We start from the raw sequence: 16,224 nt of genomic DNA on the forward strand, positions 1-16,224 counted from the left end.
CTTTTCTGTTTCTGTTCAAGAGCCTCTATTAATTTCATGTGAAAGATGAAGAGAACGAAAGTTTCCTTTCAGCGTGTTGCTTTTGACCCTGTTTTTAGAAACTACTTTTACTTTACTCTTATTTATTTAAGTGGTTCTTGTCTGTGGCTTGCTGACCTAATAGTACCCTATTATTCCAATAAAGCACTTACCTATGCTTTTTTGTGTTTCCTACAGTTCCCAAAGCCATTTTCAAACATTTACTGAATTCCTTTTGACATTAATCTTCCTGTGAGGTCATTTTTCTTTGTTTGACGATGTCAGATTGGACATTAAAATGGTCTTGACCTGCCAGTTTCCGTAGTACATCTATATAATGTCCATTTGAGCCAGTTTATGCTGTTCTCAGATCAGCACAGGTAAATGCCTGTTGAACTCACAGCTGGTGAGTGGTCCTGCCTCCGGCCCACTTTGCCCAGTTATCACGCTCACCAAAATCAGAGTTTTCCAGTAGTAAAAACTGTTACTAATAAAGGGGCAGCTCTGTGTCCGATTCTCTGGATATAATCCTGATTTCATGTGTGAAAACCTCAGGAATGCACAATCAGACAGATTAGACTTGATCATAAATCAAATCGTTAGGACTGGGTCACATGACCCCGACTCATCCCTTAGTTATGCTGCTGTAGGCTTCGGTTGCTAACGGAGACTCCCAGCACCTCCTTTACTCCGCACTCTTTCACTCCGGGGGAATTTAGTTACCACCATTTCATGCCATTATTTTTGTGTCTTCTCTGTGCTTTGGCCTCTGTGCTGGACCTTTCTGGGAGCATCTCCCCAAGAGACCGAAGGAAAAACCTGTTTTCTGCAGGCACTGGGCAGTTTGGTAATTCTGGGGTACTTTTGCTTCCACAGCATGTTTTATTTCACATTAGAGGAAAGGAAATTTAAACACTCTGATTTATGAACTGATAAGATTAGATGTCCAAAACCTTTGCCTCTAAAGTGCCAGCGGAGTGGAAAACATAAATCTTTATGCTATGTTTAGATTTCTGTTATACAAAGTTACACTTATCAACAGATAATCCCTAATTTGCATATTTAATAATAAAACTATTTCAGAATACTTGTTAAATCACACGATGCACCGTGATTGACTTTGATAGCACCTGCCGTTAAGTTTTTTTCTCGCTTCTGTTGCTCATCAGAGCTCTGAAAGTTTGTGTGTAACCTCGCAGTATAAAACCCACTGAGATGATTAAAGCTGTAAACTGGCACTTCAGTAAGTTCAGTCTTTTTATCATGCTAACTGCTTTAAATGTCACCGCAGAAATCTGTTTATAATTTTGACAACAATATCAATATTAACCACAATGTGTTTTCCAACGATTAGAAAATTCAGCCTTCTGTTTGTAACAGCAAAAACATGGAAACTGCCAACATGACATGAGCTCGCATTCAGAAAAATAAATCCTGCTGGAAGGATCTGTCGTAGTTCTGAGGTCAAGGCTTAAAAACAGAGGAGAGTGCGTTCAGAGTAGAACAGCTTGTTGAAATAAATCAAACCAACTCTGTTTCTTTCACTGTTTTAATCTCATATTTTTTCCTCACTTTTTCTTTATTTTGTCTTTGGACACTACTTTGGTTTAGCTGTTTTTGAAAAGTGATTTATAAAATTCCTGCAGGAATAAAACGCTCCGTCCTGTCCAGGCTGAGCTTCAGGTTGTGTTTTGAAATCTCTGCAAGAACATTTGTGTTTTGGGGGCTGCTGCTTTACAGGTACCCAATCTCTTTAGCTTCTCTATAAGTGCCCCACCATGAAACTGGAAGCCCAGAGAGTGGAGCTCCTTAAGGATTTGGGAGTGTGGATAACATCAGGAACAGCTTTAATAAAGGAAGGTTAGGGATCAGAAATCTGAAATGAATTTGGGGACAGTGAGCGTGTCCAAGCAAAGTTCACGGGCGCTCAGTCTGCTGGTCCAGCGCTGAACGTGGACATCAGATTTAGCAGATGTTTCAAATGAACTAGGGTTCATTTTCAGTACGTTACTTTATATTTTATGTGTTCATTGTATCCAAATCCTGTTTTTTTTTATTGCTCAGATGAATCACAAGATGACAGTAAATTATACCTGATTTTCTTCCCGTGTGCCCGCTGTGTCAAGTGCACTGAAAATAATTAGGATCCCCACACTTTTAAGTGGAGAATATGTTTGATCCCATCAGGAAGATGACGAATCCGCAGCTGAATCAGGGAAACAAAGGACGTGCCAGAGAATACGTTCCTCAGCGTTTATACGTTTTGAAGTAGCAACATGAATGAGGTCTGAGTTACGAGGTTCATGTTTTAGGCTGAGCTGAACAACATGGAGCAAAAGTATTGAAAAAAAATCTTCTAACAGAGTAACTTATTATTTTTTTTAAAGAGTTTTAACTTTTCGAATAACTTACCAGGATAGATGAGACCTTGAAACGCCCTCCAGCTTCCTGTGTCTGCTTTAGAGAAATTTCAAGAGATGTTTATCATCAGCAACTATTTTGTTTCTTCTTTGTACAACTGCCCTTAATCTGTGTGTGTGTGTGTGTGTGTGTGTGTGTGTGTGTGTGTGTGTGTGTGTGTGTGTGTGTGTGTGTGTGTGTGTGTGTGTAAGAATCTGTTTAGACACACTGTAGGGAAGCTGTTAAAGCTCATCTTTTCTTTCAGCCAACTTTCCTGTGATTGGCTGCCCCTCACAAACAGTAGGTTTGGACAGCAGGAATCTGGTGCTCACAGGCAGCGTTGACTATACCCACGCTTTGTGTTTTAGAGAAGCGTGTACCATCACGTACCATCTGGAATACTGACAAAGATTTAAACTGAAAGAGAAATCACTTTCCCAGCTTATTTTGGTGGTTCGTTTACAAGCCAGAAAAAAACAACAACAAATAAAAAGAAGTCAGAGTTTCTCAGAAATTGTTCAAATTATTTCCGTGATTTCTCACAGGTTTTGTAGAATGTCTTGCAACCCCTGCAGTGCCACTTTATTTACACCCTACATGTGCTCTAATGTTGCAAAGAGCTGCTGTGCTGTGCTGTCAAAACTGTCAAGATGCCAGATTTAGTCAACAGCACTCGTGTTTTCTACGGGGACAACAGTGTGTTGGGCATTTCAAAGGATAAACGCAGCACAAGACAACAAATTTTTTTGTTCCGCCTCCTCCACAGTCTCAGTAAAAAGAGGTCTCGCTTAACAAGACTGTAGCAGATACTGTCAGTGTGCGCCTAAGTAGCTGCTTAACAGGGAATTATCTGTAGAGGACAATAATGGCTCAGAATAGGAACTATTACTTTAGCATCAGTGCAACTTATGTGTCAGAAGTAACAGAAAATTCAAACGATTCTTGTTAGCAGCATTTTTAATGACCTGTTTTTGTAAGGATTGACATGAAATGCTGTGACAGGCTTTTGCCTCTTATCATGTGCCTAATTAGATGAGCCATTATGTAAAGCTGCTCTTGTGATAAACAGGGTCAGTTGTGATTCCCACTGTTTCTCCAGGCGTAAAGATAGCATGCTAATTGTGTCTGATGAGCCCAATTAACTTCCTGTCTGTCAGCTGAGGTATTCTATATGATGATGTCTTCTCACCGTACCGTGGAATAGTTTGATTAATGTTTACTGTGCGGTAATGCATGAAGACCCAAAATTATCAGTATGTGCCGCTCGCTTTATTTTTCAAAGCTCAAATACAGCTGCATGTTTTAAGAAATGACTGACACTGATCAGTGAAATAAATTATGTAAAATGAGAAACTAAAGGTTAAGTGGTATCACTTTTAGTTCAAGTGCTCATTCATGCTTCAGGAATTGAATGCCTGTGAACTATGTTCACTCTGAAGGCTAGCCTTCACTGATCTGAAAATAAATTCAATTAACTACAAGTACCCATGTTTATTGAACAAAATTACAAATTATCATGTCATGATTTGTTCACAGTAAAATAAGGTTTAACATTTTGTGTCTTTGTCACTGATTCTGTTCATAATTTTTATGGACAGAATAGGCAGGGTTGAAGGCTTCTTCTTTGGTGGCCTCAGAATCTCAGAAGCTCTTTGCGGATGATGCGGTCCTGTTGACTTCATCAGGTGGTGGCCTCCAGCTCGCAGTGGAGTGTGAATAAGCTGGCATGAGAATTAGCACCTCTAAGTCTGAGGCCACGGTCCTCAGAGACGTGTTGCTGCCCCAGGTGGAGGAGTTTAAATACAGTGTATCACAAAAGTGAGTGCACCCCTAAGAGACTACACTCGTAAATGTCCAATTTGAGCACTGCTTGTCATTTCCCCTCCAAAATGTCATGTGACTCGTTAGTGTTACTAGGTCTCAGGTGTGCATAGGGAGCAGGTGTGTTCAATTTTGTATTACAGCTCTCACAATCTCTCATACTGGTCACTGAAAGTTCCAACATGGCGCCTCATGACTAAGAACTCTGAGGATCTTAAAAGAGGAATTGTTGCGCTACATGAAGACTGTTATATAAGCTGCACACAGACTACTTTTCATTGTGTCAAAGTGTCATTTTGTCAGTGTTGTCCCATGAAAAGATATACTTAAATATATGCACACATGTGAGGGGTGTACTCACTTTTGTGATACACTGTATCTTATTCACGAGTGATGGGAGAAGGGAACAGGAGATCGACAGATGGATCAGGGCTGCGTCTGCAGTGATGTGGACGCTGTCTGTCGTGGTGAAGAGGGAGCTGAAAGTGAAGCTGTCAATTTACCGGCCAGTAGAAGAAGAAGAAGAAGAAGAAACAGCCTTTATTGTCCCACAGAGGGGAAATTTGGGTGTAACAGCAGCCGCAGTTATTATAAATATAAATAAAGATATAATAATTCACACTATTAAGAAAAGAATATATATAAAATCAACAAACAATATTAACCTTTATACTACTAATAATAACACTATATACAATGTACATGATGTGCCTGTGTGTTGAACCTTAACAGGCCGGACTATTTACAGTATATTATATATTATCCTACATTGTGTAGGCTATTGTGGTTTTTGTTGGGAGCAGTGATGGTTATAAAGTCTTACAGCTGCTGGGAGGAAGGATCTGTGGTAACGCTCCTTTGTGCATTTAGGATGCAGCAGTCTGTCACTGAAGGAGCTCTCCAGCTCAGCAACAGTTTTATGCATGGGGTGGGAGACCTTGTCCATCAGTGATGTTATTTTGGTCAGAGTCCTTCTGTCTCCCACCACCTGCACTGAGTCGAGAGGACATCCTAGGACAGAGCTGGCTTTCCTGATGAGCTTGTCTATCCTCTTCCTCTCAGCTGTAGACAAGCTGCTGCTCCAACATACTGCTGCATAGAAGATGGCTGATGCCACCACAGAGTCATAGAAGGTCTTCAGGAGTGTCCCCTGCACTCCAAAAGACCTCAGCCTTCTCAGCAGGTAGAGTCTGCTCTGACCCTTCCTGTAGAGCGCATCAGTGTTATGAGTCCAGTCCAGTTTATTGTTTAGGTGAACACCCAGGTACTTATAAGAGTCCACTATCTCAATGTCCACTCCCTGGATGTTCACCGGTGTCCATGTGGTGGGTCTGCGCCTGCGGAAATCCACCACCAGCTCCTTGGTTTTAGCGGCGTTGATCAGGAGGTGGTTCCGCTGGCACCAGTCCACAAAGTCCTGAGTCCACTGTCTGTACTCTGAGTCATCCTCACCTGTGATGAGGCCAACTATGGCAGAGTCGTCAGAGAACTTCTGCAGATGGCAGCGTGGGGAGTTGATGGAGAAGTCTGCAGTGTAGAGGGTGAAGAGGAACGGTGCCAGCACAGTTCCCTGTGGGGCCCCCGTACTGCAGACCAGCCTGTCAGAGACACAGCCCTGTGTCCTCACGTCCTGTGGGCGGTCAGTGAGGTAGTCCAGTATCCACTCGGAGATGTGGTGGTCCACTCCTGACAGTTCCAGCTTGTCTCTCAGAAGTCCTGGCTGGATGGTGTTAAAAGCACTGGAGAAATCAAAGAACATGATCCTCACAGTGCTTCCAGGCTTCTCCAGGTCAGAGCTCGGTGCAGGAGGTAGATGATGGCGTCATCCACCCCGATGCCAGGCCGGTAGGCGAACTGCAGCGGGTCCAACGAAGACGACACCATGAGGCGTAGATGGTTGAGGACCAGCCTCTCGAGGGTCTTCATTAGATGCGATGTCAGGGCTACCGGCCTGTAGCTGCTAAGATCCTTTGGATGTTTGGTCTTTGGTACCGGTACCACACAGGAGGTCTTCCACAGTTGTGGTACTTTCCCCAGCTTCAAGCTCAGGTTGAACATGTATCCCATGATGCCACACAGCTGATCTGCGCAGCACCTCAGGAGCCTGGAGCTGATGCCGTCTGGACCAGCAGCCTTTCGCACCTTGATCTTACGTAGCTCCTTCCTCACATGATGAGTTGAGAGGGACAAGATGGAGGTGGGGGATGGGGGTTGTGAGATGGAGTCCTCAGAAGTGAAGGGGGTGGGTGATGGCTGAGAGCTGAGAGCTGAGAGGTCCCAAGAAGAAGAAAGGTTGGCAGTCATTAAAGATGGTGGGGCTGACAGCAGGGGAGACTGGGCTGGGGGAGGGGTGGGTGGCTGGTCAAACCTGTTAAAGAACTGGTTCAGGTTGTTAACCCACTCTAAGTCTCCCACAACCCTAGGGCTTGGTTTGTGGCCTGAAATTGAGTTCAAACTCCTCCAAACCCCACTGATGTTGCTCTGCTGTAGCTGGTCCTACCCTACATCCCTACCCTCGTACATCCCTACCCTCACCTATGGTCACGAGCTTTGAGTAGTGACCAAAAGAACAAAATTGCAAATACAAGCGGCAGAAATGAGCTTCCTCAGAAGGGTGGCTGGCCTCCCCCTTAGAGAGAGGGTGAGGAGTGCAGCCATTTTGGAGGGGCTCAAAGTAGAGCCGCTGCTCCTCCACATCGAGAGGAGCCAGTTGAGGTGGTTCGGGACTAGGATGCCTCCTGGGTGCCTCTTGGGTGAGGTGTTCTGGGCATGTCCTACTGGGAGGGGGCCCCAGGGCAGATCCACACTGCAAAAACTACCTGTCTAAATATAAGGAAAAAACTACTTAATTTGGAAAAATTCAGACTATAATCAAGTGAAATATTCTGCCAGTGGATTGAGATAATTACACTTGATAAGATTTCTTGAAATAAGACAAAATATCTAGTCTTTAGACAAGTGAGAAATAACTTAAAACAAGTTGTTTAACACTCATTTCAAGTGCTTTATCAAGTCAAATAAACTCAAAACTAGCCTGCCAATGCTTCTTTCAGTGTTTTTTTCTTTCTCACTTTGAGAGAAAAACTCTTAAAACAAGAGGAACTAACAGCTGTTCTTCTGAATTCAAGAATTGCTAATTCTACATATTCTGTCTTAAAATAAGAAAGCATTTACACTAAATGAATCCAAAAACACAGTACAATATACAACAGCCTTTATTTAAATTGCTTCTCCAAATAGCAACAATAGTATACAGCATTGCACACATGAATGTGCAAAACAAACCCACACAGAAATGGTAATGTTGAGGTTGTAATGCAAGTAATGCTATACATTATACATGGTGTCATTGAACTAATAGTAACTTTCAATTACAACTAAAAACTGGTAAAGTTAATTAACTCTAATCAACATTTAAAGCTACTGAAACTCACATTATAAAGCAGAACATTTGAAGAACAGAAGATGTGTTTGTATTAGATAAACAAAAATGAAGAATTTAAATGTCTTTTTACAGCTCTTATGTTAGGTTAAAACTTTCCAACACAGACATGAAAGTCGTGTACCTGTACAACTCTACTCCTGAATAAAAGCCTTCCACTCTGCCATGGCTTTTTTGTATGAGCTTGTGGTGTCTCGCTCATGGATACTGTCCTTTAACACTTCAGTCTGAATGACAGACAGAAGGGTTGCCACACACTTTGGATATGTGAGATGCAAGGTGTAGTAGTATGCCATCAGATACAGCAAACCTTGACGGAGGTCTTCTTCAGCAAATGTGGTGATGGGTGTGGTTCCAATTGCCATAATACAGTGGGACCCATCAAAGAGCAAAACAGGGCTGAAGAGAGATCTCCTCTGAAGGTAGATGGCTGGATCTTCTGTTGGCTAAAGAAAAAAGGACAAAACAGAGAAGAGAGACATTAAAAAACTAGCTGAGCAGTCAAACTACTGAGACACTATTATGTATATATGTATATATATATATATGAATGATCACAATCATAGAATACAGGTGGTACAGCTCATCTTCATATCATTTTGTTTCTTTAGTTTGAAAAATGCCCTACAGAAAATGTCAAATATGCCTGCCAATGAAATAATTATGACAAGATTAACTTGTGTCTTAGTCACTGTTAGTAGTCATTCTCCACATACTTTGGGAAATGACAGAGATACTGCACCTGTAATGTTTTAAATCTGTTATTACTTCCAGTTTGTTTTGTGAATTTTTATGATTTTAATGAATTTTAGTTTAATTAGTTATTTTTAATCAATTTATTAGTGTTTCCTGTAGACATTGGTCTGTATTTGTATTTTGGCAGGCCATGCTGTCCTCTGACCAACATAGTGCTGCAGAAATTTCAGTATCAATTTTCAAATGTAAATTCTATTATTTTTAGGAGCAGAGATGCTTAAAAAGGACCAAATAAATTGCCAAAATGTACAGTGAAAGCCCTTGCAGACATACATTGCCTACTTTCCTTCGGGATCAATAAAGTATCTATATATTAACTGATAACAATATGAACAAACTCTGACCTGAAGGACATGAAGCAATGCCTCACTGGCATGTCCCAGCTTCTTGGGTGGCGCAGTTGGTGAGGGGAAGAGTGTGGGGAGTGCCCTAAACAGGGCGATGTTGCATTCCACTGGAACAAAATAAATCAATGTTTAGTTCAATCCTAAATGATCTAAATTTGATTGGCAACTTAATCTTGATACCACAGAAAATAAGGTGTCACCATGAACAGTACTGTTGTTCCAGTTTTATTTAATCAGCACTATCATACACAATCCTATACATATTTATGTCTCTGAAAACAGCTACATGATGTATTAAAGATAGCACAATGACTAACCTCTATTTTGGTTCATCGGTGGCTTTAACACCTTCTTCCAAAGACCATAAAACTGAACCATGGAGCAGAAGTCCTCCCATCTTGCCTTTACTTCAGTTATGAATTTGTTGTTGTTCTTATCCAGGATCCGCCGTAGCTCATCCATCACCTATAGTGCAAGTAAATGTTAAAACCTGCACCAGTGCTTGCTTTATAAGAAAGCCACGATGAAAAGTAAGTCACTTACATTGTGAAGCTCCTTGAAACCTGGATATGCCTCTAGAATCTTTGTTGGCCTATCTTCTTCTTTCAGAACATCGCTGTCAATGAAGGCTCTTCTTGATTGAAACTCAAGGTCAAGAATTTGGCAAACAGCATCTCGGTTGGGTTTTGGCTTCTTATACAGGTCCTGCAGAGTCTTGTAATGCCTGGCCTGTGTTGCTAGACTATCCATGTTGACTAAAGGGGAAAATACAGAATCAGTAACTGGATCCAACATATCAATCTAAATGATACTATGTGTTTTAGCCAGCAAGCCTAACATTGTGTGTTATATATTTATGATGGTTATTCTACAGAAAGTCAAATACATGAATATTGAAAAATCACATCCTGTCACAACAGATCAAAACCTAATCAAGTTTAAATTTAAAGTGTAATATATCAAGACATCCCAATCTATCAAAGTCATCCAGCCTTCACGTCCATCATTATTGCCATAATTAGAATTTGTCAATTACCTGAACTGTCGCCATCAGAACTGCTCACTGGTGGCAAAAGAATCGTTGATCCGCCACTTGAATCTGCATCATCATCTTCTCCCTGGTCACTTGGTGAGAACTCAATGTGGCGCCTTTTTTTTGAACGGCCCCTCTCTGGTGTGGGACCCTGCCTCTTTCGAGGGGACTTAATATTCAGGATCCTCTTCTGAAGATAACTGTACATGCTCGTCTATGGTGAATAAGATGTTGAAAGAAAAAAAGAAACGTAATATCACGTATATAATTTCAGAAGTCTGAAATAAATGTGAAAAAAATTTAATCACATACATATTTGGCAGGTAAGTCGTTATCCTGTAGCATGGGATAATACTCCACTAGTTTCTTAGCCATGGCAGTAACATCGTACTTGGACGGGTATCGTAACTCCTCTCCTTGTCGACTTGCTCTCAAGATTGAAATCATGCTGGTGACAGTGTTTCTCACCAGCCTGCATCTCAGCTCTTTGGACATGGCAGCTTCTCCCTCTCTACCAGTGCAGGCCATCTCAAAATAGTGTTTCCGAGCTAGTTCCAGCTCACCATCTGTATAGATCACATATTCAGGAGGACTGGGAAGCTGTAGAGTCTTCTCTGGGGTTTTCTTTACCAAAGGAGTGGATGTCTGGGGAGATGGAGGTGTTCCTTTAGGTGAAGACCTAGTTCCTGCTTCACCAGGGCCAGCTTTGTCTGGTAAGGTGGAATAGTCCTCCTAAGAAAATAATTCAAAATATAAATGTTGTAGGTGTTACAAACAAAACTGCACTACACGTTTTTAGATCAAAGGCAGCAAAAACTTGCCTCTTTGTGAAGATGAGCCCACAACTGTTTCCTCCTGAGAAAGTTTTCTGGACCAGGAAAAAGATCTCTTAAATCATCACGACTGAGGGTGTGGATTAAAACCTCATCTATGTTGGCAGCTGTAAAGAGAGGTCAAATAGTAATAAACCTTTTAGAGTTGAAAAACTTGGACCTTATAAATTTAATGGTATTCAACTTGACAGGGCAAATAAAATCCAAATTGTCCTCTTACTGTTTTATCTCCCAGCTACAAATAAATATAAATAGAATAAAATTTTGACATTTGGGTGTTTTGAGATTACATAAATAGTTAAAATTCAAATTTGAAACCAATGTCAGCATGGACAACTTTATTTTATTAAAGACACTTAAACTTGACATACCATTTAGAACTGATACTGTAACATCATCTAGTCCATCCATGATTTCCGTGTGTCTTCCTTTTAACTGCGCCTTTATCTGAGGGCATGAAAAAAAACACGACATTAAGCCAAGGCTCAAAAAATCATGCTCAGAAGTATGTCAGACCATTCAAACAGTACAACACCTTATGGACTTTTCAAATACAACACATGTATTTTCCTTCTGTATACAGTGGACCCAGAGTGATTGACAGGAGCCTCAACTAGTGCAGAAACTAAACTCTCAGCATTTTCCTCCACAGCCTGCATAGGTCCCTCAGCTAAGACATGCACACCTGCCTCTGATCTGCATCTGCTGTTCCTACGTTCATTAGTACCAAGTCTGTCTGCATGTCCTGCTAATTACATCAAACATGTACATATTTTATGTGGAAAATTATATTCAAACTTTTAACACCATTGGTTAGTCATGGTAAACAAAAAAAAAAATCGCATTGTAACGTAAATTGCAGGACCAAACCTGTTAGCTAATATTAGCTAAGCAAGCTTAGCTAGCTGGCTTTTAGGCTACAGTGGCAAAAAACTTGTGGACGTATTATGAGAACTGATAGTCCATCCATGGGTAAACTGATTGCTGGACCAGGCTGCTGTTTTCCCAGTAGTACAAAATTTTTAAATCAAATGCTGTAAAAGTTCTCCTTACCTCAGCAGAATCCAGTCCAAGCCTGCTTCTTCGCTCCCCTTCAAACGGTTACAGGACAGACGTGACCACATGAGGGCAGTCAGGGGGGAGTAGGTGCAGACCATAATAATGTTTCTAAAACTTGTAAAGTAATAACAGTCATAATAGGGGGATATTATAACTATAAATTACATTTTAATTATTACTCCTGTTGTGGTCCCTTACTGAATCACAATAACTAGAGTTTAAACTAGATTTAATGAGAGTTTTGATGTAACCGACCCCCCTCCATATTTGGTAATGACCTGCAGCGCCTGTATGAGCCCGCCAACAACAGCTCAAAAGTGATGTGAAGCAGTAAGGTATTTGTTTCTGCTCTTGCTTCTTAGACTGAACGTTTTGTCTACTTTCTTCTGCTACATTTAAATTTCTAATAGAGGTTTACGAACGTGTGTTGTAGTGCTAGCATGACTTGATTTTGCCGTGAGTGAAGATTTTCATTAGGCTAAGAATAGACTGTCTGCATTCAGCTAGCTGCCCTGTTTTTTCTTTTTGGCGGTTTAACATGGCCTGTTGGAGGTGTATGATTTGCTTTGTTTTTGTTGCCTTAACATTGAAGTCTCTCTTGAGCCATATTAACAAAACACATAGCCGCAGTCCAAACTTCCGAGTCATATGCGGAATAGATGGTTGTACAGAGGAATACAGAGTCTTTAACTCTTTTTACTACCATATCAGACGCACTCATGCTCTGTATCTTGCGACTGGGAACCCTCCTACCCAGTGGATGACAGCAGCATCATCTGACTTATCACATGCTGCAGGTGAACATTTTGACATACCAGTTTTTTCTGACTGTGCCACTAAAACACAAGGAATGCAAAGGACCGACAGTGAGGTCAACATACCTGTCATTCCAAATGAAATGTCAAGTCCGGAGCTTGAGGATTTCCAGACTCCAAATACTGATAATCAGGTAAGATGCAATGTTTGCTAATGAAAATGTTTAACAGTTAACATTCAGGTGTTTATATTATTTTTTTAATGTATATTAACACAACATATCTACAGGAAGGAGCTGCTACAGCAAGTGAAAATCTCGTCAGATGTGCAGCTGCATTTACCATCAGTGTCCGGGAAAGATGTCACCTATCCCAGGTATTGCACAAACCTAAGTGTTAGGGAAATAAAATATATATTGAATATATGTATGTGTGTCTGCATTTAAGTATGCGTTTTACCACAGTCATAATTTGCTTATAAAGACTTGAAAATTGGTCCTTGATAGAGTTTGAAAAGTGCTTGAATAAGACTGGGAAAAGGTCTTGAAAGCATGTAAACTTACAATTCTAATTCTATGGACCATTTTATAATTCCACTGTCAGAGCTACAACAGTGTCATATTTTGTGACAAGGATACACACAAACTTTTTGGCTCTGGGGCCACATTGACTTTTTGAAATTTGACAGACGGGCCGGGCCAGCACCAGATGGATACATATTTAACATAAACATATAAAAAAGCATTACAGTGTTAATACTTAGATTTGCATTTAGTGGGAACAGTGTTGTTTTTAAGTAATGAGAACACGCACGTGTGAAAAGAGGTCAAAAGGGTGCAGGAACGAGAGCAAAAAGAAAGTCTGCACACCAGAGAAGTGTAATTCTGACTTTTGAATTCTGAGCAAGAACTGGACAGAGATCATTTTGGTATGAAATCCTATTCAGAATGTTCTTAAGAAGTGTAATGCTAGTCTCATATTGAACAAACTGTATATAGCTCATATTTCTTTGTTGTTTTTGTTTCAGAGGGGTGTCAACAGTATTGTCTCTGGAGTCCAGCAGTATCAAACTGCTCTTCTCAGTACCATGAAGGACACCATGAAGTCGCTCTTTCAAAGACATTCAGACAATATGGAGCAGCTACAAGAGGCAGTATTGGCAGAACTGGAAAATTTTCAAGATCCTTTCTCCATGATGGCTTCCACATACATTCAGGACAGCACAATCCAGAGGCTTTTTAACCCAGTCATACCAGAGGAGGTAGTTATGTCTCAAAAGGTTTGCAGAGTTAACAAAGGACAGTCAAGAGTAATTGCCATCAAAAACAGAAGTTTTTACTATATACCCCTTATTAGGAGCCTTGAACAGTTGTTGTCCAATTCCAGGATTTTTGCCATGATCAACACCGCACCTCAGAGTTGCCACAAAGATGGGTTTTTGTATGACATTATTGATGGGAGCATTTATAAATCCCATCCACTGTTTTCAAAAGAACCTTCTGCTTTACAGATAATTTTGTATGCTGATGAAATAGAGATATGCAATCCTCTTGGGTCACATGCTTCAGTAAATAAATTATTCATGTTTTATTATACTTTAGGAAACATAGACCCCAAGTTTAGGTCAAAGCTTGCTGCAATCAGACTCCTTGCTATAGCAAAAGCTGATGATATTGACAAATGTGGTGTTGATTTTGTATTACAAAGGATTAATGAAGACTTAAAGTTGCTCTATAATGGTGTCAAAATCCAAACACAGCGTGGTAGCATGGATTTATTTGGTGCTGTAGTTTCGGTCTGTGGTGACACACTTGCCCAACATGAGCTTGCTGGTTTCAAGGAAGGAGTTGGTTTTGCATATAGTAAGTGTAGGCATTGTGAATGTACCTTTGATGAAATGCAAATTAATTTTAATGAACTAAGTTTTACTAAAAGGACAATGAAAAAACATATTAAGCAGTGCTGTGAAATAGAAAAGGCTTGCACAGACTTCTTGAAATCATCTCTCAAAACCACCTATGGTATAAACAGAAGAAGCAAGCTGATTGATTTCCCAGCCTTTGACCTCATTCAACAAACACCACAGGATATAATGCACATCATTCTTGAGGGTGTTGCACCCATGGAAATTAAGTGTGTGCTAAAACACCTTGTTCTCTCTGGACAGATGGAGTTGGATGTGTTCAATTCTGCCATGCAGAGTTTTCCTTTGTCACCAATAGACATACGTGACAAACCCTGCCCTATCAGTGTCACTACCTTGGCATCTAATGACAATAAACTGAAACAGTCCTCGGGGCAAATGCTGATACTGTTGAAGATCATGCCTTTTCTGCTCAACAGTATAGAGAAAAATGAATATGTTCAGTTTGTTTTGGACTTAATTAAGATTGTTCAGATACTCTTTGCCCCTATTTTATCTGTACAAAGTGTGTTCAGACTGAAGAATATGATTGAACAGCATTTGAAACAGTTTAAGAAACTTTTTCCTGAGAATAATATAATACCTAAGCAACATTACCTGTTGCATCTCCCTGCTCAGATTCTTCATCTGGGGCCTGTGATAAGGCACATGTGTATGAGATTCGAATCAAAGCACTGTTTTTTTAAACAATGGGCATCTAAATTGAACTTCAGAAATGTCTGTAAGTCACTTGTGAACCATAATCAGCTTTCTGAATGCTGTCAAAATGAATTGGGCACTGAGCATCCAATATTTGTACATGAGAAGGAATTGGGTCCTGTCTCTGAAGTGACAAATCCTGAGTATATTGCAGCAAAGATAAGAGATTTTTTGGGGATAGGTGGCATACAACATGGAGTCAAAGTAAAATGGCTTATTCTCAATGGGAACAAGTACATAAGTGAAAAGTCTCTAATAATCACCAGTGTGAGTGACACAGTTCCTGTTTTTGGACTTATTAAAAACATTTTTGTGGTAGACAGTTCATTATACTGTTTTGAATACCAGCTTTATGAGACTGTGGGCTTTAATACAGATTTTTTAGCATATAAAATTGTAGTTCCTAATCTCGCCCAAGCAACAGAGTTTATAGATGCTGAAAAGCTAGTTGATCCTACATCATATTATCCAGTCAGTTTCAAATGCAGTATGTATGTTCTGACAAAATATAACCTTGATGATGTCATTGCACTTAAAAGTTGAAATGAAACAGGGGAAGATGTGCTGTGATTTATTGCCTATGTTGTGGCTGTGGATTCATACTACATAAAATGTTACACTGCAGCTTTGTAAATATTGTAAATAAATGTGTTAATGATGGGCCAACAAAAGCCTAAGCGACTTATTACTGAGAGGCCTTAAAATAAGCTTTCGCATCTAAAAATGGTTGTGAAATATACAATGTGACCTCAAACAGTGTCTCAGTGATATAATTTAGCCTAAAATGCATGTAAAGTAACTAGTTTAAGGATTTAGTAACTAAGTAAGAAATAAAAGTAATATATTCTAAAAACAAGTTTTATAATCTTACACATTCAGCTCCTGCTTAGTATATCACTCTCAAAACAAGATCAAAAATACTTTTTGGCTCAATGTAAGATTATTAGACTTAGATAGACTGTCAGTTTTTGCAGTGCAGGACATGCTGGAGAGATTATATCTCTCGGCTGGCCTGGGAACACCTTAGGGTCCCTCCGGATGAGCTGGAGGAGGTGGCTGGGGAGAGGGAGCGCTGGGCTTTTCTGCTTAGGCTGCTGCTCCTGTGACCTGGCCTTGGATAAACGGAAGAAGATGGAT

At 40.3% G+C, this 16,224-nt stretch overlaps 2 protein-coding genes across 5 annotated transcripts; one reads left to right on the plus strand and one right to left on the minus strand.

The window, feature by feature from the left end:
* Positions 1-7,434: 7,434 nt before the first annotated feature.
* Positions 7,435-11,746, minus strand: LOC115779504 (uncharacterized). Its single transcript, XM_030728205.1, has 9 exons — positions 11,704-11,746; positions 11,022-11,097; positions 10,639-10,757; positions 10,130-10,549; positions 9,821-10,031; positions 9,328-9,539; positions 9,102-9,249; positions 8,782-8,891; positions 7,435-8,127 (listed from the first exon to the last, which is right to left on the minus strand). The coding sequence occupies exons 2-9, from the start codon at positions 11,059-11,061 to the stop codon at positions 7,816-7,818; spliced, it is 1,572 nt and encodes a 523-aa protein (XP_030584065.1). The 5' UTR covers positions 11,062-11,097; positions 11,704-11,746; the 3' UTR covers positions 7,435-7,815.
* Positions 10,630-15,985, plus strand: LOC115779503 (uncharacterized). Of its 4 annotated transcripts, none has more exons than XM_030728204.1 (4): positions 10,630-11,796; positions 11,994-12,044; positions 12,754-12,840; positions 13,492-15,985. In XM_030728204.1, exon 4 carries the CDS (start codon positions 13,552-13,554, stop codon positions 15,628-15,630), a length of 2,079 nt encoding a protein of 692 aa, XP_030584064.1. In that variant the 5' UTR covers positions 10,630-11,796; positions 11,994-12,044; positions 12,754-12,840; positions 13,492-13,551; the 3' UTR covers positions 15,631-15,985. The 4 variants fall into 4 exon arrangements, with proteins under 4 accessions (XP_030584064.1, XP_030584062.1, XP_030584063.1 ...); XM_030728202.1 differs by lacking the exon at positions 10,630-11,796 and adding an exon at positions 12,558-12,658 and having other exon boundaries at positions 11,906-12,044; XM_030728203.1 differs by lacking the exon at positions 10,630-11,796 and having other exon boundaries at positions 11,906-12,044.
* The last annotated feature ends 239 nt before the right edge of the window (positions 15,986-16,224 follow it).

This window comes from Archocentrus centrarchus, chromosome 4 (genome assembly GCF_007364275.1).
Source record: "Archocentrus centrarchus isolate MPI-CPG fArcCen1 chromosome 4, fArcCen1, whole genome shotgun sequence".
In the NCBI taxonomy this organism is placed as follows: domain Eukaryota; kingdom Metazoa; phylum Chordata; class Actinopteri; order Cichliformes; family Cichlidae; genus Archocentrus; species Archocentrus centrarchus.

What these genes read in the sequence shown, in the direction of transcription:
- LOC115779504 (XM_030728205.1), bottom strand. Translation starts at nt 11,061, where the DNA reads ATGGATGGACTAGATGATGTTACAGTATCAGTTCTAAATG. An exon ending in TTCTGATGGCGACAGTTCAG is followed by an intron (nt 9,540 to 9,820) that starts GTAATTGACAAA and finishes TTTCCCCTTTAG; the next exon opens with TCAACATGGATAGTCTAGCA. An exon ending in GTTTCAAGGAGCTTCACAAT is followed by an intron (nt 9,250 to 9,327) that starts GTAAGTGACTTA and finishes CTTGCACTATAG; the next exon opens with GTGATGGATGAGCTACGGCG.
- LOC115779503 (XM_030728201.1), top strand. Translation starts at nt 12,248, where the DNA reads ATGGCCTGTTGGAGGTGTATGATTTGCTTTGTTTTTGTTGCCTTAACA. An exon ending in CTCCAAATACTGATAATCAG is followed by an intron (nt 12,659 to 12,753) that starts GTAAGATGCAAT and finishes ACATATCTACAG; the next exon opens with GAAGGAGCTGCTACAGCAAG. An exon ending in AAAGATGTCACCTATCCCAG is followed by an intron (nt 12,841 to 13,491) that starts GTATTGCACAAA and finishes TTTTTGTTTCAG; the next exon opens with AGGGGTGTCAACAGTATTGT.